Source organism: Nycticebus coucang, chromosome 11, assembly GCF_027406575.1.
Source record: "Nycticebus coucang isolate mNycCou1 chromosome 11, mNycCou1.pri, whole genome shotgun sequence".
Classification (NCBI taxonomy): domain Eukaryota; kingdom Metazoa; phylum Chordata; class Mammalia; order Primates; family Lorisidae; genus Nycticebus; species Nycticebus coucang.
Window position 1 is genome coordinate 41,595,077 of NC_069790.1, and position 23,250 is coordinate 41,618,326.

General features: G+C 37.5%; 1 protein-coding gene across 2 annotated transcripts in view; it reads left to right on the plus strand.

Annotated features, from left to right (window-relative positions):
* The first annotated feature begins 586 nt into the window (after positions 1–586).
* SNX13 (sorting nexin 13) overlaps positions 587–23,250 on the plus strand; it is a 176,109-nt gene continuing 153,445 nt past the window's right edge. The window contains exon 1 of one of the 2 annotated variants that reach the window (XM_053609451.1): positions 587–806. In XM_053609451.1, coding sequence (XP_053465426.1) covers positions 795–806 — 12 coding nt within the window. In that variant the 5' untranslated portion in view covers positions 587–794. The remainder of the gene's footprint in view (positions 807–23,250) is intronic. The other variant, XM_053609453.1, reaches the window with a different exon arrangement.

Sequence of the window (23,250 nt, forward strand, 5' to 3'; positions counted from 1 at the left end):
TCTGCCAGAACAGGGTAAAGCCGATATGCCCGTATCACATCTACAACCGGTCGCGCACCCCTGTGAAGAACTCACTGAGGATTGGTGGGACTAAACAAAGTTTCTGCCAAAGTTTAGGAGAAAGGGACTGCGCGGGAGCAGTTTCAGATCACATTTAAATGCCAGGTAGTGAAGGGAATCGAACCCCCAGTGTGCTCCTCGGTCGCCGCGGGGCCAGGGAAATGCGAGAGGAAAGTTTTTCTACAGGAAATCCGCTGCCTAGTCCCAGAGACGAGCGCCATCCATGGAAGTCTAGGCCTCCGCCATTCTCACCCCTACCAACGGCCTGTGGACTCCGGCGTACGGCGGAGCACCGGCGGCCTCAGAGAACACACACGCCAGCTTCCAGGAGACTCTGGCATTACGGAGTCCCACTTCCCGCAGTCCCAAGTTGGTCCCCGGACCCAGCCCCGGATGCCCGGCATCCGGCGCACAGGGGCCCGCCGAGCGTCCGCCCCCGCTTCTCCGCGCGCCGGCGCTATGGAGACGGTCACGAGACGCCGGCAGCTCCCGCGCCCTCCAATGGAAGCGCACGTCGCGGGGAGACGCGGACGTCGCTCTTCCAAGATGGCGGCGCGTCCGTCGCGAGCAGCCGGGCCGGGGGGAAGCCAGCGAAGCCGAGTAAAGCCGCCACCCGGGAGAGGACTGAAGGAGCAGTTGCCGCCGTTGGCGGCGGCCCGGGCAGTTTTCGTTGCTGCTACGGCTGTTGCCATGCGGCGAGGCTAGGGAGGACCTCACTTCCCCGAGGTGTAATAATGTTAACAGAGGTAAGCGGCGACGGCTGCCAGTGTTTACCTGTGAAATGGGGAAGGGGCCGACGCCAGCCTGTCAGACAACGTCATTTGTCCGGCCGGCGGGCCCGACCCTACCCTGCGGGCCCCAGGGCCGGAGGAGCTACCGGATCCTACAAGTGCCCCCAGAGTAGGAGCTGTGCTGACTCAACAGAGACCTCTGGCTGCCCGCACCTCGCCTTTCGCAGTTGCCACTTGCCAGTCGCCCCCCGGCACTGGTGTCCCTCCTGCTATCGCTGCCCCATAACTCATCGCTCCCTTCGTGGTGTCCACTTACACGCTGCTCTGTGGCAACGTTGGCCTCTTTGCCTTGCTGCTGGTTCCTGTTCCCCTGCGGGTTGGGTTGCCCGAGGTCTTCTCCGATCTCTGGGCTTCAGGGCCCTCCACCTCCGAATGCGGTCAGCATCCTCAGCCAGTACGGTTTGCTTCTCACCCACACTTGGCTTCGTCAAGTGGATCTTTTCCCTTCAAGCTAGACTTGGGTGGATGAGTTATAACACCCCCTCCCCCACACCCCTTCACCTTTCGCTTAAATCGTGGGCATCTCAAAGTTCAGCATAGCATCTATCTTCTCGATTTGCATATGGCCCTCTTGCTACTCTCTACGGCACAATTTCTTTCTTTCTTTCTTTTTTTTTTTTTGTTTGGACCAGAAATGGAAGTAGGGCGACTATAACTAGCCAATCAATTTCCCTTTTCTAGTGCCTAATGTCCACTGCAAAAAGCAGACTTTTGAAGAAGTGGAGTTTGTCTTTACTAGCAATAGTTTAAGGGGAGGAACTAAAGTGTTGCAACTAGGTACTTGACCCAAGTTGACACAGTTAGTGCAGGGGTACAGGCAGGTGTATACGTCATTGAACCTAAAATACTGAAGCTTGTGGATTTGATGAAATCTTTTTACAAGCCGTTCGCTTTAGGATATGGATGTGGAGAAAATCCTTACTTTGAGGATATGGATGTGGAGAAAATTTAGGTATCTTTGTGTGCTTTCCGTGGGAAATGGAAAGTATTTAATGGGTCATAAATAAAAACATTTGTAGATGAGTGGTCTTTTTGTGTGTGAAAGATGGTGATACAGGACGTGCTTGCTTTTCTAAGTCCTTGGAACCTCAGTAACTTTGAGGAACTTCGTGTTTTGGTGTTTGTACTTACCCTAAGCACAGATCCTGGCATAAGATATGTCCGGTCGATACTTACTGGTTGGTTGTAATTTCTGAAGTACTTATTTCTAATATTTTGAAACTCACTTTATGTTTCTAAATTCTGATTTTTCATCCCTGGAGTTAATTCGTGGAGATTATGGTTGTATAGTAAGTTTCTGTTGTCATTAACAATATTAAAAAAAAAAAAAAGACATACAAATAGTAAAAGTTTTGTTGTTACCATAAATGTGATATTTTGGTAGGAACAATTAGCCTTATAAGGTAGTATCTCTGATGTTTGTGAGGTGATCTTTTTATTAAACTTGGCTTAGGTTAGCGTGTTTTAAAGAGTTAAAATTTTCACCTCAACTCATTAGTGTTTTGTAGTAAAATGATAGTGTCTTGATTTGGAAAGAACTTTTAAGCCTCTATCTCTTTTTTATTTTTTTATTTTTAGCTTCTGTATTTAAATGTAATTACATGTTTCAGTGAAATATCTTAAACAATGATATTAATAGTACTAAATAAGCTATACTTTAGTGCTTTGTGTGGGTATACTGTACAGCTTTTGATAGAACCAGGGTTTCGATCTTAGCAGTTGCTACCTAGCCTATTTTATTAACCACTGCTTTGGCTTGCCTCTCCAAAGAAAGGCCCAGAATAGACTGTACTTGGATCTTATCTATGGTTTTTAGGAGTTTTATAGGCTAGGAAACTGAGGCCCAGCCAGCCCAATTGACTGGTCCAAGGTCAATTATTAGTGACAAAAGTGGAAACTGGAGTCTTATTTCTTAACTCATAGTACAGAATTCTGACTATTTTGCTCAGCTGCCTTTCAGTAAGTAGTTTTCAGCTCTCTGGATACATTTTACAACATACTATTTACTGAATAGTTAAGCTGAAAATTATCTTTACTTGAGGAGGACTTTTTGCTTTATTGTAGCTATTTTCCTTTAAAAAAAAGAAAACAAAGCTTGTAAGCCCTGTAAAAAAATTCTGAGATATTTTAGGTATAAAATTTCACTCAATATTGATTACTAAAAAAGTAGTGTGGGACTTTTTACTACTTCTGTTAGTGCTAACCTAACTCAGTAGGTTTTAGGTGATGTGATTTAATTCATTTTATGTCTCAATGTATGAAGAGCTATGTTATAAAAATTCTCCTGTCTTTATATTAGTTATACTTAGCAAGTATTTATTGTGCCCAGAAGGTGGTGAATCATACCATGTGCTTGGTTTCTTTCCATCTTAGCGTTGACAGGGTAATATCCCCATTAGACAATGAGAAAACAGGTTGAGAAAGTGAAAAAGCTTGCTTAAAATCATGTAACAAGTGGGGGAGCCAGGAATCACACCTAGGTCCTCTTATTCTAAATTATGTTCTGTTTTTGTGGCTCAGTATGGAATGCATCATTAATTTTCTTTGTAACCGTATCAGTATACTATTTTTAGGGTTTTCTTTTTTTTTTTTTTTTGACCAACCTGAGGGTATTAAGTACTTAGATACATGGTGATAACAGTAGTGATAAACGATCCTAGGAAACTTTTCAGTTTTGCATTTTGTCCATTGTATGTTTAATTGAATCCTTTTCAGAAATGAGAAACCACAAGTGACTAATTAAGGGGTATTTTAAATTAAACTAAAAGGGAAAATCACTCAGTTGAGCACAGTAATGTGTACATTGAACTTTGAAACCTGTGAAATGTGATAGGTTAGTGTGACTTGAAAATATAGCCACGGTAATATGGTTCTCAGTTTAACCTTTTTCACTTCAATTTGTTTTATTTTTATCTTAAATACAATTAAATTATTTAAAAGAACTTGCTAGTTAAATTTATGTGTTTATATCTTTTGCATTTTTCCTGTAGTGATGATAATATATTATTTTTAATTGTTCAGTTAGCTCTTTTTCTTCTTTGTTCCTATTAGAACTTCTGTCTCCTAATGTTACTGCTGCCACATTTGGCAAAAAGGTTTTGTCATATATAAGTGAAAATTATTTGTTTGGTATATATAAGTAAAAATTATTTGTTTGGTACCCATCCTTTATCCTTTTTTTCTTCTTCTTCTATTTTTTCTATTAATTGTAAAAATCATATATCAAAGATAGGGAATGAGATGTTTGTTTACCTGAGAGTTTGTTTCAATTAGTATGTATTTTCACAATATTAGAGTATAATGAGATATCTATAAATTAATTTTATATTAAACATACTTTTAAATGATTTTTCAAAATCCATTAGAATTATGATTCTGAGCATTTATTATCATAGAGAATTAAATGTACAGATGTAGGAAAATGTGCATCCTGCAGTGCTGTGGCATTCTCTGGAGGTTATTTTGCGTAAAAAACAATTATCAGCCTGTATTATCAGCCTGTTGCGTAAAAAACAATTATCACCCACTTGTCCTGTGCTTTTAAAAATAGTGAATAAAATTTGTAGTGAAAGTTGTTTGTAAATGTGGCATGAAGTGAATGTTAAATAAAAATAGTTTATATTTGTATTGGTACTTCCATCCATCCAGATTTATTGTCTTTGGAGGTTAACACTAATTCTTGATTTTGAGTTAAACAGATCTGATACAGATGGAAAAAGGCATGAACTGCAGAACTATCAGAAGTTCCAGTTAATAGTTGTTAAGGAAGTAAAAGGATATTTGTGGTTTAAGGATATTTGCCTAAAGAAAGTTAAATAACTTTCTTCTCTGGAGGAATTCCTATGGCTTTTGATAGATGATCAAAGAAGGTGATAGAATTTGCAACATAATGCAAAATTGTTTAACCACAGAGATTAATAGACTTTCATCTATTTCACTTAGGGAAATCCTGAGATGTAGTGGTGAATCATAACTCATCAAGGAAGGGTCTCTGAATTTCTAGAGCTCATTTTGAAAACACACACACACACAAACACATACACGTATAGAGTTGTCTTGCCCATATTTAAGTGCTAAGTAAAGTATTATGACTTGATTTTGTTGTTTAGTATGTTTATAATAGAAGTAATCTTGGGATAGATTAATCCTTAAACTATATGTTATTCCTTTATTAATTAATGGCATTGCAAAGACTGCTGACCAGAACAAGAACCCCACAGGTCCATTGGCACTCAGAGTGTGTTAAGAGGTAGGAAAGGGATTTTATAAGGGGACAGTGGAAGGACATAACTATTTGGAATGAGTCTGCCTTGCCACTCTCCACACAGGATTTAGTGTCTTTTGACAAGCCAACATGAATATTGCTAATCATTTTCAAGAATTTTTCTTTTTCTAATATTTGAAATTGACAGTCATATTTGTATACATTTATGGGATACAGTGTGATGTTTTGAAGTATGATAATGTATCCATCATTTCACTTAATCATTTTTGTGGTGAGGTGGGACATTTGAAATTTACCGTCTTAGTTATTTTAAAATATATAATCGACAGCAGTCCCTCTCTTGTTTGAGCTCAAAATTTCTTTGGCCTATCTATCTGAAACTTTGTACTCTTTGCTTAATAATTCCCCATCTGTCTACCCCCTGGCTCCCACCCCCAGCCTCTGATAACCATCATTCTGCTCTCTATGTCCATGAGTTCAGCTTTTTTAGATTCCACGTAAAGTGAGTTCATGTGGTATTTGTGCTTCTGTGGCAGGTTTATTTCCCTTAGCATGATGTCCTCCATGCTCATTCATGCTGTAGTAAATGGCAAAATTTCCTTCTTTTTAAAGCCTGATTAGTATTCTAGTGTGGATATACATACCACATTCTCTTTATCTGTTTATCCCTTGATGGACACTTTGGTTGATTATGTATCTTGGGTATTGTGAATAATGCTGCAATCAATATGGGAATGTAGATATACTTTTGACATACTGAGTTTCATTCTTTGGATATACTATACCCAGAACTGAGATTTAATGGGAGTTCTATTTTTAGTTTTTTGAGGAACCTACACACCATTTTCATAATGGCTGTACTAAGTTACATTTCTGCCAACGAATATAAGAATTCCCTTTTCCTTGCATCCATGGTGACACTTACTTTCACCTTACTTTAGCCACTCTAACAGGTGTGAGATCATATCTCATTGTGGTTGTAATTTACATTTTCCTAATGGTTAGTGAGATTAAGCAGTTATTTGTGTCTTTGTTGGCCATATGTGTATCTTCTTTTGAGAAATGTGGTGTATTCCTGCCTGTTTATTTTTAATAGACAAATAATGATTCTACATATATTTTTAAGAATTTGTATTATTTTTATCCATGGATTCCAAGTTTTCAGAGAGATTATAAATGAATTATCAACAATCCCCAGACTTTTTGTCCCTGGGGTCCCAGTTTAATAACCAGGATCTATACAGAACTTCAGTTAATCCACAAAACCCCCCCCCCAACAGTCCCATACATCAGTGGGGAAGAGAAATGAGTAGAATCTTCTCTAAAGACGACAGACGAATAGCCAGCAAACATTTGAAAAAATGCTCATCATCCCTAATTATTAGAGAAATGCAAATTAAAACCACCCTGAGATATCATCTGACTCCAGCAAGAATGGCTTATATCACAAAATCTCAAAACTGCAGATGGCTGGTGCAGATGTGGAGAGAAAGGAACACTTTTACACTGCCGGTGGGACTGCAAACTAATACAACTTTTTTGGAAGGAAGTATGAGAAACCTCAGAGAACTCAACCTAGACCTCTCGTTTGATCCTGCAATCCCATTACTGGGCATCTATCCAGGAAAAAAAAAAACCTTTTATTATAAAGGCACTTGTACTAGGCTGTTTATCGCAGCCTAATTTACAATTGCTAAAATGTAGAAACAACCTAAATGTCCTTCAACCCAGGAACGGATTGGTAAGCTTTGTATTTGTATACCATGGAATATTATTCAGCCATAAAAATGGAGATTTTGCAGCATTTGTACTAACCTGGATGGAGGTGGAACACATTGTTCTTAGTGAAGCATCACAGGAATGGAGAAGTATGAATCCTATGTATTCAATTTTGATATGAGAACAGTTAATGACAATTATGACACAGTGGGGCATGGGGGAAGGGGAGACCAGACAGAGAAGGAGGGAGTGGGTGAGGGAAAGGAAAGGAAGAAAAAAAAAAAAAAGAGAAGAAAAGAAAATAGAGACTAATTCTCACATAAATTGGATTTAATTTTGACCAAAGTACATTACTTAAACATTAATTTTTAATTCAACTTGTTACTATGTTTGGGATATTGCATCCTCATTTATAAGTGAAATATGTTTGTAATTTCCCCTTTATAATAATATATTCTCTCCAATTTTAATATCAGGTGTACCCAGATCAAGTAGAATGATTTTGAAATATTTCTTCTTTTTCTATTGTCTATAAGATTTGACATGATCTGTTTTTTTTTTTGAAATTATCTTTTATTTATAAATATTACTTGTCAATTTTTTGAGACTTAAAAGAAAAATAAGAAGTAAACTGATGACTCCATACTGAATCTGAGTCAAAGCATTTTATAATAGACATACTCTTATTTGACAATGTGAACGTTACTTTCTTTGCATTATTTTATTATTGCTTAATATTTCGATGCAGCAGTTCTCTGATTTCTTTTCTGAATGTATTTATGTTCGTTCATTCTTAGGTTTTTGTTTCTAGTGCTTATCTTAAACATTGTTATTGTTTTTAAATTTTAAGCCTCTTTAATTTTGTGAAGGCAAAAAATGGAAACCTAATAAACACATGTATATGTAAAAATAAAAAAGAAAAGGAAATGTCTATTTAGGTCCTTTGCTCATTTTTTAAATGGGTTATTTGTTTTCTTGTAATTGAATTGTTTGAGTTCCAAATATATTTTGGATATTAACTTCCCATCAGATGTATGGCTTGTTTGTATTTTCTGCCATTCGATGGTGTATCTCTGTTTGTTTTTAATAGACAAATAATGATTGTATATATATTTTTAAGACTTTGTATTATTTTTATCCATTTATTCCAAGTTTTCAGGGAGATTATAAATGAATTATCAACAATCCCCAGACTTTTTGGCCTTGGGGACCCAGGTTCATGTTCAGATTATTTTTCCATGGGATGGGAATGGGATGCAGTGGGGTGGGGCATTAGATTCTCTTAAGGAGGGCACAACCTAGATCTCTTGCTTGTGCAGTTTATGGTAGGATTCACACTCCTATGAGAATCTAATGCAGCAACTGAAATGACAGGAGACAGAGCTCAGGCAGTGTGATGCCAGTGATGGGGAGTGGCTGTAAATACAGAGGAAGCTTCTCTGGCTTACCCACAACTCACCTCACCATGGCCTAGTTTCTAACAAGCCGCGGACTGTTAACTATTCCAGGGCCCAGGGGTTAGGGAATTATATTCCTTAAGTAATTATTTTTGCTACAATTTATTAATTCAACACACGTATACCTGTTGTTCAACATGGCAGCCAGCTAGTATTGCTACATGGAATAATAGTAGCAAACAAAAGCAAATATATGTGGTATTTTAGTTAAGCCTTACAGTTTAATTAAATATAAATCTAACATTCAACATTTTAAAATAATAAAAGATAGTATTTAGATTAGCATTTAGATTTAGTACTCTTGAGATTCCTAAGTAGGGAAATAATAGTATACATAGGTCACTACAGAAGTTTCAAAACAGACTCTGTTATGATCTATTATTTTACTTCCAAGGAATGCAGTTGACAGCATCTGTTCTGATTTCAGTTGTGCAAGTTTCAACTTGCTTGGATTATTGGTGTTGCTAGAAAGGCTTCATTTGTTTCCATCTGTGCTGATTTTTTATTTCTTTATTTTTGTGTGTCTTGAAACTTTTGTAATGACACACTATAATACTCTCAAGTATTCAGATGGATTGTTCTAAAGTTTGTTGACCAGTTTTCGATAGAAATTGATATAAAAAGATAATTTCTTTGCTAGTCTCCTATACATATTTTATTGTTTATGATTAAGAGTTGTACCATTAATAGCTACAGATTTGTAAAGTTATTTTAAATTTTAAAATATTAAGGGGGTACATATGTTTTTGTTACATGGATACCTTGTATAATGCTTAAGTCAAGGCTTTTGGTGTGCCTTTCATCAAAATAGTGTTTGTGATATCCAGTAGGTAAGTTTTTGTTGCATACCTCTCTTCATCCGTTTTCCTCTTCTTGGTTTCCAATGACCTTTATATCTCTTTGTGCCTGTGTATACTCTGTGTTTAGCTCCCACTTATTAGTGAGAACACATGGTGTTTGGTTTTCCTTTTCTGAGATAACTTCACTTAGGATAATGGTTTCCAGTTCCATCCAAGTTGTTGCAAATGAGATTATTTCATTTCTTTTTATGGCGGGTTAGTACTCCATGCTTTTATAACGCACTAGTGAATTGATAGGTACTTAAGTTGGTTCCACATCTTTACAATTGCGAATTGTGCTGTGACACACATTCTAGTGCAGGTGTCTTTTTTATAAAACAACTTCTCTTCTGGGTAGATACCCAGCAATGGGATCGCTAGATTGGATGGTAGGTCTACATTTATTTCTTTGAGGAATTTCCATACTACTTTCCATAGATAAAATGTGCTAACTATTATAGTAGCAAGGCAGCATGCATATTTGGGGAAATATGAGATTAAATTTAGGAGTGGAATAGGAAGTAAATAGAAAATTTTTAAAAGGTTTAAACATTTACAACATTTGTTCATTATAGGGCCATAGCAAGATGTGTGGTTTTTCATCTCTTAATATAATAACTGCCTGCATAAACATAGACTTTTTCAGATCATAAAGGTTGCTGTCATCTTAATGTAATCATATTGTTCAATGTACTTGTGCTTGCTTAGGATTTGTGTCATTTCTAGTTTAACTATGTAATAAATAGGTTCTATCATGAAGAAGAGTTTCCAATGCTGGCCACTGACTAGCCATTTGATGGCAAAGCTAAGTGAGTGTATTAATCAAGATTCTCTAGAGAGACAGAATTGATAGGATATACTTAGAGAGATAGATCTATGAGAGGAGATTTATTAGGGGAATTGGCAACTCTGGAAGCTGAGAAGTCCTTCAATAGGTTGTCAGCAGACTAGGTAGGCACCCTGGAATGCTGGTAGCCTGCCTTAGTCTGAAGCCATAGGCCTGAGAATCCAGAGGCTGCTAGTGTTCCGCTCTAGAGTACAAAGATTGGGGAGCTTGGAGTTATTGTCCAAGTACTGGAGAGGAAGAGTATGTCCCTGGTGCAGGAGATAGATTGACACGTTGCCATTTCTCTGTTTTTGTTCCTTCTGGGTCCTGCCCACGGGGAGGGCAGATTTTCCCTGCCTAGTCCCTGCACAGTTGTATACCAGTCTCTCCTCTGGAAACACTCTCACAGACAAATCCAAAACGGTCCTTTACCAGGTTTCTTGATATTCCTTAATTCAGTCACATTGACATCTAAAATTAACTATTACAATGACTTTACAGCTTTTACTGAGTGAGGTTCTTAAACTATGGCTTTTTAAATTGTGTTTTGAAATTCTCTGGTTACACAGAACATCAAATGCTTCTTTACTTGACTGTAATCTGGAATTGACTTTTTATTTCAGAGTCAGACTTAATTTTGATAATACAATATCATAAATAATGGTAAGGAGAGGTAGCTTTGAATTAAAACAAGGGGACAGCTCTTAAAACACTGTTAAACACATTTTAAAAGGCGGTCGAAATTAAATAAATAAATAGACTGGAGTCATGATGATGAATACTTTTGTCTGTCAACAAATTATACCTATTATAGTAGCAAGGCAACATGCAGATGAACCTGTGCGTTAAGGATTGTAAAAGATGAGTCCCAGCTTCACCACTTATTTGTGATGGGATGTTGCGGAAGTCATTTCAACTATGTAAGCTTTGGTTCCCTTCTGTGTAAAGTTGTCATAATAGCACCTTTCCAGCTGCTATCATATTGTTATGAAAATCACATGAGGTGATAGAGGGTATAACTTCATAAATTGTTAGTCATACACAAATATTAGTAGTTAATACATTAAGTTTCTTCTTTATATGCCTCGTATTAATGAATTCAGATCATAGGCTCCATGTAGCCTTAATGCTCACTATCTTGATGGTTGAGCGAGTGGTTCTCGGGGTAGTAGGATGTTCTTTGGCCAGTGGTGGAGTTATAGGGGAGGTAGAGAATAGACTAAAAGAAGTGAAAGAAAAAAATAGACTGGGAGCATGTCTACCCATTAGTAATGAGGATAGTTTCTTGTGTGGTTGGTAATCTCATTCCAAAGAATTTCTTAAAGAGAAGTTACAAAAAATGTTCTTGAGGGATATATTTGAAAAAGATGACTTATTTAAGGGTTAGCAGTTATTTGTATGTAAATATTCTAAAACATTTGTGGGAAAGGAAATCTTTTATTACTTTTTAACCAACCTTGGTAAATTCTTGAAAGGCTGCTGTTATGGATAATATTTATAAGGCTTTGGTTATCACTTGTGCTGGAGATCAATTTTTATGGATTATTCACCAAACATGAATACGCTTACTTTGTGCTAGGCACAGGCTAATAGTTTTGGTGGTGTGTCAGTTGAGAAAGCACTATCAGGGCTGAATTTAGCTCTGCTCCACTTTGGCCGTCTTTTGTCAGAATAAAACAAATAATACAACTAAGGGGTGAACAATTATGTGAAAGAAAAGGTTCCAGAATATAATTAAAAGGTACTTTTGACTTGGATTAGCTTTACAACTCTAGATTGTAAAGTTGTTTACTAGTTTGGATGAGCTTTCCTTACATTTGAAGTCAGTCCATCTTTTCTGCCTGTATTTGCTTCATAATTCACAGCGAGCAGTGGAAAAAGAAAATAAGAATAGAGAAGAAAAAAATTCTATGCGCATATATATATATTTTATTTTTTCCTGAAAACACTTTACGTCTCTCTAAGGAGCTGTGCTTTTATGAAAGACATTGCTGAATTCTGTAACCCTGGTAAAAGTGATACCTGGTCCCTTGGTCCCCATCTCCACTTACATTTATTTATTTGTTTATTACATGTTTTTTCCTAGTAGCCTCCTGAAGATGGAGCTTGTTGTATTTCCAGAGCTTAGAGCAGAGTTCAACACATGGTAGAGCTCACTAGTTACTATTGAATGAATCAATGTTGAATATTTATTTCCTCAGGACAAATTAAGGTAAAAGTGAAAAATGACTTAGACAAAAATGGCTTTGATAAATTTAAAGTACCATATTAATTACCTTTAAAAGATTGGTTAATATCTGTGTCCACTTAACATTCTGTACAGCAAATGCACTGTGGTTCAGTGTTGTGTTTATGGTCAACTGGATTCAAAAGTTAAACATGAGGTTGTTAGTTAGGAATGTAATTCTGTTTTCATTTTTCCTATAGGGAAAAAACTGATCAGGTCATTTTGATGTAACGATTATAAATGTGGTAAGGAGTGGATTTTATTTTACATCTCTTACTACTTGATATTTGTTATGATTTCATAATGAATACCACGTAGGATGTAATTCTTGAATTAGATACAGCTTATAATAGTACAATAAAGCTAATTTCTGTGGCATTTTGTTGAGTGTTTCAGTTTGTATGATCTTTTAATGCTGCCTTGTAATTCTTGAACTAGATGCACTTAAAGCTTATAACAGTAAAATAATGCTAATTTCTCTGGCACTTCGTTGAGTCTGTCTCAGTTTGTATGACCTTTTAATGCTGCCTTGAAACTTTGAGTGTAAATTTGGTAATGGATTTCAAAGTTGGAAATTTGAGAGGTACATTTTCTTTTTTTTTTTTTTTTGTAGAGACAGAGTCTCACTTTACGGCCCTCAGTAGAGTGCCGTGGCCTCACACAGCTCACAGCAACCTCCAACTCCTGGGCTTAAGCAATTCTCTTGCCTCAGCCTCCCAAGTAGCTGGGACTACAGGCGCCCGCCACAATGCCTGGCTATTTTTTGGTTGCAGTTTGGCCGGGGCCGGGCTTGAACCCGTCACCCTCGGTATATGGGGCCAGCACCCTGCCAACTGAGCCACAGGCGCCGCCCTTGAGAGGTACATTTTCAAGGAAGGCAATTGCCTTTCACCCATCTGTAATTCCACTGTATATTCATAAATAAATATGTACTATAAAAGTTCAATAAAATAATTCTCCGTTCAGCTGTTAAAATTAAACAAATATAATGATCTAGGTAATATACTTTTGAAGTTATTATAGTATGAGAAGATCATATATGTCAACAGGAATAATTCTTCTTTGTTGGCTTACTGCTCTGTTTTCTCCAATTGCCTGAGGGACCTTTTTATTCTGGCACGTTGTGGAAAACATCAGGTAATCCTATTTTGCTTGTGACTATAGCCCTGCATTGTTGTAGAGTTCTTTATTTTAAACCTGAATTGGTTTTTTTCCCTGAAACTCTGGAGCTATTTTTAGTTTGGCTAGTTTGGCAAGGAGAGAGTTTGTGATTCTTTGTATAGTGATTCCTTTTTTTTTTTCAGGTAAGAATTGTGTGACAACATGGGGGTATAAAGAATGGCCTTTGAATTCACCATCGTTTGAAGCTTGGAAATTATAAAACTTACGTTGTACAATTGTAGTAGAAGAGTTAAATATGAAATAAAATTTCACCACATTTCTATTATTATGTAAATTCCTAGTAAGTAATGTAAATCTAACTGTAAGATATTATAATATATATATTTTTCTAATGTGTTTCTTCAAGCAATAATATTATACTTGCTAATTTATTCTTGATTTTGCTTCCTGAGTTTGAGATAGCTTTTTCCCCCTCAGAATTTTTTCTTAGCTGAAAAACACTATTGGTATCCATCAGATTGCAACTACTAATATAATCGGCTATTTTTACATCTAATGTTAATACATCTGTTCTTTTTCTTGGTTAGTACCTAAGTGTTCATTGCTTAAAATGCTGCAATAGACTAATCCTGGGAGAAGTCAGGAAAAAAAGGAAACGGGATAGAAGGGAGGTTGTAGACGTCTTGAAAGGTAGAACACAACTAAGATACAGAAAGAGAAACGGAAATAATATACTTTACAAATAATGGGTATTGGTTATGTAAAGATTTTAGAAAAACCCAATAGGCCTGAGAGTATTTTATGATTTATTAAAACAATATGTCTTATGAACCAAAAAGATCTAGAATCTAATGTTTGGTAGATCAGAATATTTAATCAAATAATAGCTACTAATGTAAAGTTTATATGACTGTGAAGGTTAGTGAGATTATCTTTGTACTGGGACTCAGAATGTTAATTATCTTTTTAATATATTTTATCACAAATCAAATATTCCTAAGTCTGAAGAAGAGTATATTGTTTTTAAGAGTGATGGCTGGTGTCGGATTATTTGGCTTTGCATTTCAGTTTTGTCACTTGTGTGCATTTTAATCTTGGAAAGATAATTGACCTTTCTGACCTCAGTTTTTCATCTGTGTGACTTATAAAATGGTACTAATCCTATAGGTTTGTTATGAATATTAAGTAAAAGAACACATGTTGAGTATTATGCAGTATTTCTCACAGTGACGATCAATACTAGGCTTTATTATTATTTCCTCTGATATAAATAGCAGGTGGTTTATTTTCAAAACTTAGAATTTAATGTTTGATGTTGCTTTCATATTATCTTTGTATTATTGAGGAAATTTTAGAATGTCAAAGTATTCTTCTTTGACCTAGGCTGATTTAATTTTCTTTACTGTCTCAGTTTTTAATAACTTTCTAATTTGTGTATTGCATTTCCAAAGTGAATACTAAGAGGAAAGTTTAGACTGAATTTCAGGAGTAAATCCAGAGGGATAACACCTGTATAATATGAATTGATCATAACTAGAAGTTTCGACTAGCCAGTGTTTCTTCTGGTCACCAAAGGTTACTTATACTGTAGATGAAATGAAAGGGAAAAATGGCAGTGTATTTCCATATGCTTAAAAAATGCTATTATTTTACAGTTTTCTGACATGGAAAGTACTATGATGCTTGTCAGTTTGGTAAAGTTTTATGTAAAGGAGCTCTAAATTTATGTACATAAACATAATACATCAGAGTTTTATGTAAAGGAGCTCTAAATTTATGTACATAAACATAATACATCAGAGTTTATCTATTGGATTGTTTATCTTATAGGGAAAAGAAAGGTGAGGAATGTTAAATTTTTTTTTTTTAAAAATTATGTAGTTGGCTTAATTGGTTTTTATAGTATTATGTAATAGGTTAAGAAAAGGACTGGGGCTAAGTTATTACAAATAAAATTTACACTCACACAACTAAGTTATGAGTATTGAGCATATAAGTAATTTCAGTCCCTTATTAAACAACTGCTTATGTAGGTTCATATAATAATACAATAAACTGTTATACTCGAGGAGGTGGGTGTTCCTGTTATACTAACGATTTACTTGGAGATTATGCCATCAAGGTCCTTTGCGGCAGAATCTATGTCTGCCTCTGTTTTCCTTTTTATACTTAATTTTTTCTTTCTTGTTTCTGTTGCTTTGTGTATGTGTTGATTTTTGCTGCTCCTCCCCTATTACTCTCCCCTATGACTGTAGTCCTGTGATGTGCTCTCAGGGCTGTTTTCTCAACCTTTACCCTTAACTTTTCTTCTCAAACAAATTAAAAAGGATACAATAAAGAACTTAACTTTTATTTTTTATATTATACTTGATGCATGGGCTTAAAAATATTTTTCATTGTTAATTTAAAAGGTGAAAAGATAGAATGGTTTGTATATTTTTTCTTAAATAGTCCAACTCAGTATAAATTTCCTTGTATGACTCTTGAGTTTATCTTGATTAAAATGATAACATCATCTTTGAGATAAATGAACACTATTAGTCTAATTTTTTTCTTGTAGTACTTTGAGGGTCAGGGCCATGGTTCTGATATTGAATTGTTATTGTATAGCCCTCAGGGTTGTGAAGGAAATGTATGTGATCTGTACTAACTCTACAACATACTCTGACAGTTACCTTACTATCTACAAAATCTATATCAGATTCCTAAAGGATGTCAAGGACTATTAGTGTTGGGTTAGTTAATTCTGTTCTTTTTTCTGATAACTAAATGCTTTGAATCATAATACATCAGTTTTATTTGATTATTTAGCTGTTCTGTGAAGAATTTTGCTGATCCCTGCCTTTTTAAGAACCTCCTTGAAATTTGAAAGGTCAGGACTGAAAGTGAGAGATTATTCCAAGATGTAAACTAAGGGAAGTGGAGTCCAGGTTCTGTGTGGGCAACGTGGCCTTTAGTCACTTGGGTGTCAGTGGGCTGAGTTCAAAAAAGAAGTCACCATGTGGGTCAAGGCAGGGTAGGAATATAAGGGTTGGATGGGAATTGGTGTGCTCATTCCTTCCTGGGCGGGACTTATGTACTGTGTCTCTGTAGTTGGTTTTATTTGGATAGATCCCTGCACTTGGCCCTATCATCCTGATATTTTTAGTCTATTATAAGGAGGTAGAGTGATGGGCATGGTATCCCTTTGACTGCTTCCTGCGGATTCAGGGTTAATGTGTGCTGCCTAAAGGGAGGAAGAAGGGAATGGTGTTTATAGGAACACTCTTGGGTCTTTAGTTTGAACAGGTTGATATCCATGTAGGGCTAGGATATGAGTGGGTTGTTTTTTGGGTGACTCCCTGGTCAGTAAATTGGGAGATGCGGTGGAGTACTACTGATCCTAGAATGAGAAAGATCATAATTAGTGGCCCTAAAATTGGAAGTAACCAAGGAGGCCAGGAATCGAATAAGGATCAGGGATTAGATGATTCAAGATTTGTTTGTCTGTGTTTGATTCTTTCTCAGAGTTCTTTTACTTTGCCTGTGATTATTCCTGACTGGTTGACAAAGAAACGTTTTTCTCCCAGAAAAATGCATGTGCCTTCTTTTTCTACTGTAAGTAAATCTAAGGCTTGGAGATTTTGGAGGACTACTGCAGCTAAAGAATTAATTTGTGATTGTGGATGACTAAAGAGTTGACTACCCTTTCAATATCTTCATTGAGTTCTAGGGAGAGTTGATGGTAAAAGTGGATTGATGTACCAATGCCTGCAATGCCCATGCCAAGTACAGCCACTCTGCCTGTTCTGAGGAATACAGGGAGGAAGGTGGCTTTTTTTTTGTCTGGAAGTAGGAGGTACATCAGGGCCTGAGTTAGGGAGGAGTCATTTACAAAAGAGACTGGGGGGGAGGTGAGGTGAGGAAAATTCGGGTGCAAAGACTGGAGTGGTTAGCATGTAGGCACTGATAGATGGAGCAGCTGCAGAGGAAAAATATTCCCGGAGTGGCACAGGAGGAGTTAGACAAGGGGAAAGTTGAGTCGAAGGAACAGAAATCAAGTTTTATAAAGCCTACAGAGTCTCCAGTACCCGTGAGATTGAAGCAGGCTAAATTGGGGGGAAGCTAGGGATGGAAAGCCCGTAGTTAGGGGCAGAACAGAGCTGTGTTATTTTCTGCCCAAACAGAAGAGCTGTATGTGTTGGGTATGGGTATGGGATTGAAAAGATGTTGGTATAAAGAAAGGCACATCCAGCATCCTGAGGCGGAGAGGAGAGAAGAAGAGTTCAGGGCAGCTGAGAAGGAGGTGTTTAAAAGCCAGGGAATAAGAGAGTGTTGTTGTAGGTCTTGCAGGACAGTGAAGTCTAATCCTGTATAGGGTGGAGGGGTTATACTGGAAGAGAGGAGTTTTTTTATGAATTGTCCTATTTCTTGCTGTTGTGCTATGTCCTGGATTCCACCTCCTTCTAACAATCCTACATGTGTGAGGTAGGTCCAGCAGACGGTAGTCCCAGTTCCACCTCTGGGGCAACTAGTGCCCATTATTTTACTGGTCCAGTACCTCTTTCCTCCATAAGAACATTCAGAGGCTTTGGCAATGTCCTAACAGTGTGCTGTCATGTAACTGTGGCCAGTGAAAGAGTGGGTCTGAGGTAAGAATTGGCCATAGTTGATGTGGAAATGGGGGTTGGTAAGGTATTCACGGATATATGCGGTTTGGGTAGCAAGACAACCTGTGCATTCACTCAGTATCAGTGGGGAGGGGAGAAGGGCCAGTGCTGACAGGAGGGTAGCCAGAAGGAAAAGGAGTAAGAAGAGGAAAAGTTGGGTTTCCTCAGGGGGAAAGTATTACAAGGTGCCATTGTAGCCACAGATCTTTGAAGGCTTCAAAGAGGTCATTCCAGCTTTGAACATGTGAGAGTAGCCAGGCATCTCAAGAAAAGTTATGGAGAAAAGAGAAGAAGCGGGGAGGAATGTTACACGTATATGGGGAAGTGGACTCTTTGGGGATCTGGTGAGTTCTAAGGTGATGGGTGATAGTATTTGTGATTTCCAGTGGGGGTCTTCCAGTATTGGAAGTTTCTCTGCAGGACACAGCTTTATTCAGGATTGGTGGATCCAGACTTGGGGGTCCAAGAGGTGAGTGGCCATGGGGTGCTGTAGAGAATGGTGTGAGGGCCTATCCAGTGAGGGGATAGAGTCCTGCGGGGCTTTGGAAGGGGGCACTCTATACCCCTTCATGGTGAGGAAAGAGAGTTAAGTGAATGGAGTCTTGCTGGGAGGCAGTGGAGGAGGGGCTCCATAAAAAGAAGGTCATCTGTTTACTGAAGAACTGTGGAATTTTTCGGTAAAATTAACTGCTGGAGGTAGGCCTGGAGTACCTGACCAAAGTCATGCGAAGTGATAGAACTGTTCAGGTGAGTTGTTGGCTGGTGGAGGAATCAGGGTCAGTCCAGGTGAAGGCAAAGATGGGGTTGGGAGAGTTGTGGTTGGAGATGGTAAAAAAGGTGTCTTTGAGATCTAAAACTGTGTAGTAGGAGGTATTGGAAGGAATGGTAGATAAGAGGGTGGGGATTAGGATAAATAGGCTGAACAATTTTATTGATGGCCCATAAGTCTTGCACTAACTGATATAAACCATTGGTTTTTTTTTTTTTTTCAGGGGGAGTTAGTAGGTTTGAGAATACTGGCTGACGGGAGTGTAAGAATGAATGGTTTAACGCCCCAGGGGGTCACTGTGGGGATCCAGTATTTTTTAAGAGACTGATAAGAATGTTGGAGTTGGAGGGCAATGAGAATGGGTGAATGATGGGAGGCCTTAGAAAGAAGAGAGGTATGGGGTCTGTAGGGAGGTCAGATTAAGAGAATGGAAGGCCTGTAGGGGAGGGCTTAGAGAGGAGGAGGATGGGTAGTGAAGGTGGGAGCTGGTGGGAATTGTTGCTTGTAATTTTGGAAGGATATCTCTGCCTAGTAGGGGAATGCTGCATGAGGGAATGATAAGGAATGAATGTGAAAAAGAGTGTCTGGAAAGTGAGCACGACAAAAGTGGATTAGTGTGAGGATGTAGCAAATTGCCATCAGTACCCACCATTGAGATCTGTTTGTTGTAAAGGACCTTTGTAGGAGGGTAGGGTGAAGTAAGTGGTCCCAGTATCAATGAGAAAAGAGATTGGCTTACCTTCCACTGTTAGGTTTACCTGGAGCTCAGTCTTGGTGATCATCTAACTGGTCTCCTGCATGTCTGGGAATCTCAATCTTCAGCAGCCAAGCCCATGAGATCAGGGAATTCAGCCAGGTCCTGGGAGTGACTGTGAACTGGATCCTCAGAAGGACCTGGGCAGTTAGACTTCCAGTGAGGACCTCTGCAGGCTGGACCTGGCTGGGGTGTTTGGATTTGGGCACTCCCTGGCCCAGTGGCCAGCTTTACCATACTTGAAGCATGGTCCTGGGGGAGGTTTTTCTTTTTCTAGACTGTCCAGAGTTTTGAGAAGTAGCCGGGGTTTGTCTAATGCCAGAAGCTGATAACTGGTGTTCTAAGAGGCATTGCCCCTTAGAGGCCTTTTCTTGGTCATTAACGACCTTGAAGGTTAGGTTGATGAGGTCTCACTGGGGGGTCGCCTTGGGGGGATTTTTGGAGTTTTTTCTAGATATCAGGTCAGACTGGCATATAAAATGCATGTTGATAATGAGCCTGCCCTGTTACTCTCTGGCGATAGGGTGGTATAGCAGTGGGCGGCTTTGTTAAGCCACACTAAAACCTGGGCAGGATTTTCATCCCATTTCTGGGTTATTGCTTTTAGTTTGTCATAATTGATGACCTTATGGGCTGCTTTTTAAAGTACCTCTAAGAGACACTGGACCATGTGGTTATGAAGGCGTACTCCAGGAGCCTCATTTTGGTAATTCCAATTGGGGTCTTCCCAGGGGATGGTCCTAGTGCCCTTTGGCAGGATTTGGTCTGTTTTCCGTAGATCTTTGGTGTGGACCTGGGTCTGGGTCCAGACCTGCTCCCTTTCCTCTGAAGTTAGGGTGGATGTGAGGATGACATATAAATCATGCCAGGTCAGATCATATGATTGGGTTAAGTATCTAAATTCTTGAGAGTATTTTGTGGGATCTGTGGAGAACAAACCTAGTTTCTGACTTCTGTGGGACAGGTCTGAGTGAGAAAAGGGGACATGAATCCTGACAATACCTGTTCTCTCAACTTCTGGGAGGGAGTATAGAGGTTGTGGTGGTCTGGAAGTGTGAAGTCCAAAGGTGTGGCCAGATCTAGTATGAGGTGGGGAAGTTGGGTCCAACATCTTTCCTTTTCTGCCCATGTGTGGCGGAAGGCATGTATGGGGGGCAGTGGAGAGAGGGGGATGGAGTGGAATTCTGCAGGTAGGGAGGAGGCTGGGGAAGTCTTGGGGGACAGAAAGGAGAGGGTTGTCTGCTGGGTCAAAGGAAGCTAATGGAGAGTCTGGGGGGTAGTCATTGAGGGCTGATTTGGCCTGGGCAAGGAAAATTTGAGAAGTTTTGGGAGGTGGAGATTGGTGTACTCATTCCTTCCTGGGCGTGGCTTGTGCACTCCTTTCCCTGTCCCTGCATTTGGCCCTATCAAGATTGAGCTTAAAATAATGGGTTAAGAACATGCTCAGTTCATTTTAAACCAGGCTCAGGCAATGCTCCAGTTGTATCATTTAGCTGTTTTTTCCATCTGAAGAATAGTGTTGGTAATATCACATACAGTTGTGAGATAGATATATTTAAAGTGGTTAGCAAAGGTTAGCAAAGCCAATAATAAACACTTAATTTTTTGTTTTTTTATATTTAAGATTTTTTTTTTTTTTTTAGAGACAAGGTCTTGCTGTGTTGCCCAGGCTGGCCTTGAATTCCTCGGCTCAAGCAGTCCTTTCACCTCAGCCCTAGTAGCTGGGACTATAGGTGCCCACTACCACTGTGTCTGGCCTATTAAGCACTTAATAAATGATAGTTCTTATTGTTTTAGAGCAGTGCTTTTCAACTGATGTGCCCTGATAGGATCTTAGGTGTGCCGAGAAATATTTTAAGGATGTTAATTAAATTATTTTTGAAAGAAGTTCAAAGTACAATAAGTATATTTTTTTATTTACTCTTACTTTGAATCAACATAATTTAAGTGTGCCACAGAAGTTCAGCTGTAGGTTTAAGTGTGTCTGTGCCGTGAGATACAAAAGGGTTGAAAGACATTGTTTTACAGGGTGCCCCTTTTCATAAGAAAAAAGCAGAAGATTAGCAGGTTGGTGACTGGTGTTAGGCAGTGCATTGAGGATCTAGCTTTCTCTGTTGTGATATGTTTGTGTTGTTTTTATTCCTTCTTGGATTATATTATGGGGAAAAGCAGAATTTAAAGTTGTAAATATTGGGACTTTTATTCTTGATTTGTTATTCATAGTCCTATATGAATGAGAGATAAATGGGGGGCTATTTATGAATATAGCTTGTTTTAGTTTGCTTTTACACCAGTGAATTTCTGTGATGAGAGGAATATATTTGTGGTTAGAAATCTTACGATGTACTAATTCAGTTATGTTAAAGGAACTTAAGATGACTTTCCATGTAACTGAGCTTATTTTTCAGTATAAGGTAATGATAAAGTATGGTCTGGATGTTTGAGAATCTTTAAATACTATAACGTGGCCCAAATAGAGTGGGTAAGCAGTAGATGGATTGTTGGGTTAGAAATGCCAAAAGTAATGCTGTATTATGTCTAAATCATACCACTTACTTTAATTTAGAATTATAGTGACAGGGATCAGAAGAGAAGAGGGTACTTGTGTAATAGGAAAATTATTGAAAAACCTGGACATTCAAAATTTTAATTTTCTTTTTTGCTGTTTTCTCTCTTGCCTTGAAAAATATAGTGGAATGATGCTCCTTTCCCTGTTCAAACATTTCTGTTGTTATTTCAAGAAACATAGTGAATCAATTCTCTTTTCATTATTCAGAGACTGTTTTTAAAATAATTGATGTAAATACAATTAAAAAACATTTTTTGTTAGATGTTTTATAAGAATTAATTTTAATATGTTTAATTATCGAGGGTTCCTCAAAGAAAAAAATACGTTTAATTATTGCTAAGAATATGATCAAAATTACTAGCAACATAATTTTTGAACTTCTAAAATCTCATATAATGTTGGTAGTAATCCACCTTTTTTCTTTATCCAAATGTTTTAAGCCTGTGAAAGAGTGTTATAACTTGTTAGAGATTTTATTTTAATTCAAAAATTTGTTTTTGTTGTTTGTCCTACCCTTTAAAGTAGGTTATACAGGGATCTCATTTCTTCATGTACATATTCACAGCTAATTATTTTTCTTTTTCAAATGAAAGTGACTTTTTTGAGGTATAATTTAAAAAATCATGCTTATAAAAATTTGAAATGTAAAGTTAAACATAAAGAAAATACATTAAGCACTTATAACTTCATTATCTAGAATAAGTACAATTAATATTTGCTAACTTTGATATTTTGTCATATATGTGTTAAAAAATGTATATATATACGTATATATATAAATTTTGTAATCTCCTATCTTCACTTAATATATCTTTGATTTATAGAACAAGTAAAACTTGTGAATAGATTAATGTCAGGTTGTACATTAAAGGAAGGAATTGTACTATGCTATACAATTGAGGTTTATTGCAAATGATAATAGTGAGATGGCTCATTATTAGAAATACATTAATATAACTATTAATTGGTCAGTGGAGAAAACAATATCAGAGTATTATATGAAATGCTAAGAAGATGTTTGATGAAATTCAGCTTCTATTTCTGATTAAATATGCCTAATAAAATAGAAATAGATGAATACTTTATTAAAAACTGTATGTTAGTAGAGATGCCAACAGCATACTTTATACTTTTGAATGTTACGTTTAGCTTATTAAAACATAAATTTGGCTTATAATTTTTCATCTTTGCCTATAGATGAAGACTATATTCTTGATTTAGGATTTAGGATTTTTCTTTTTTT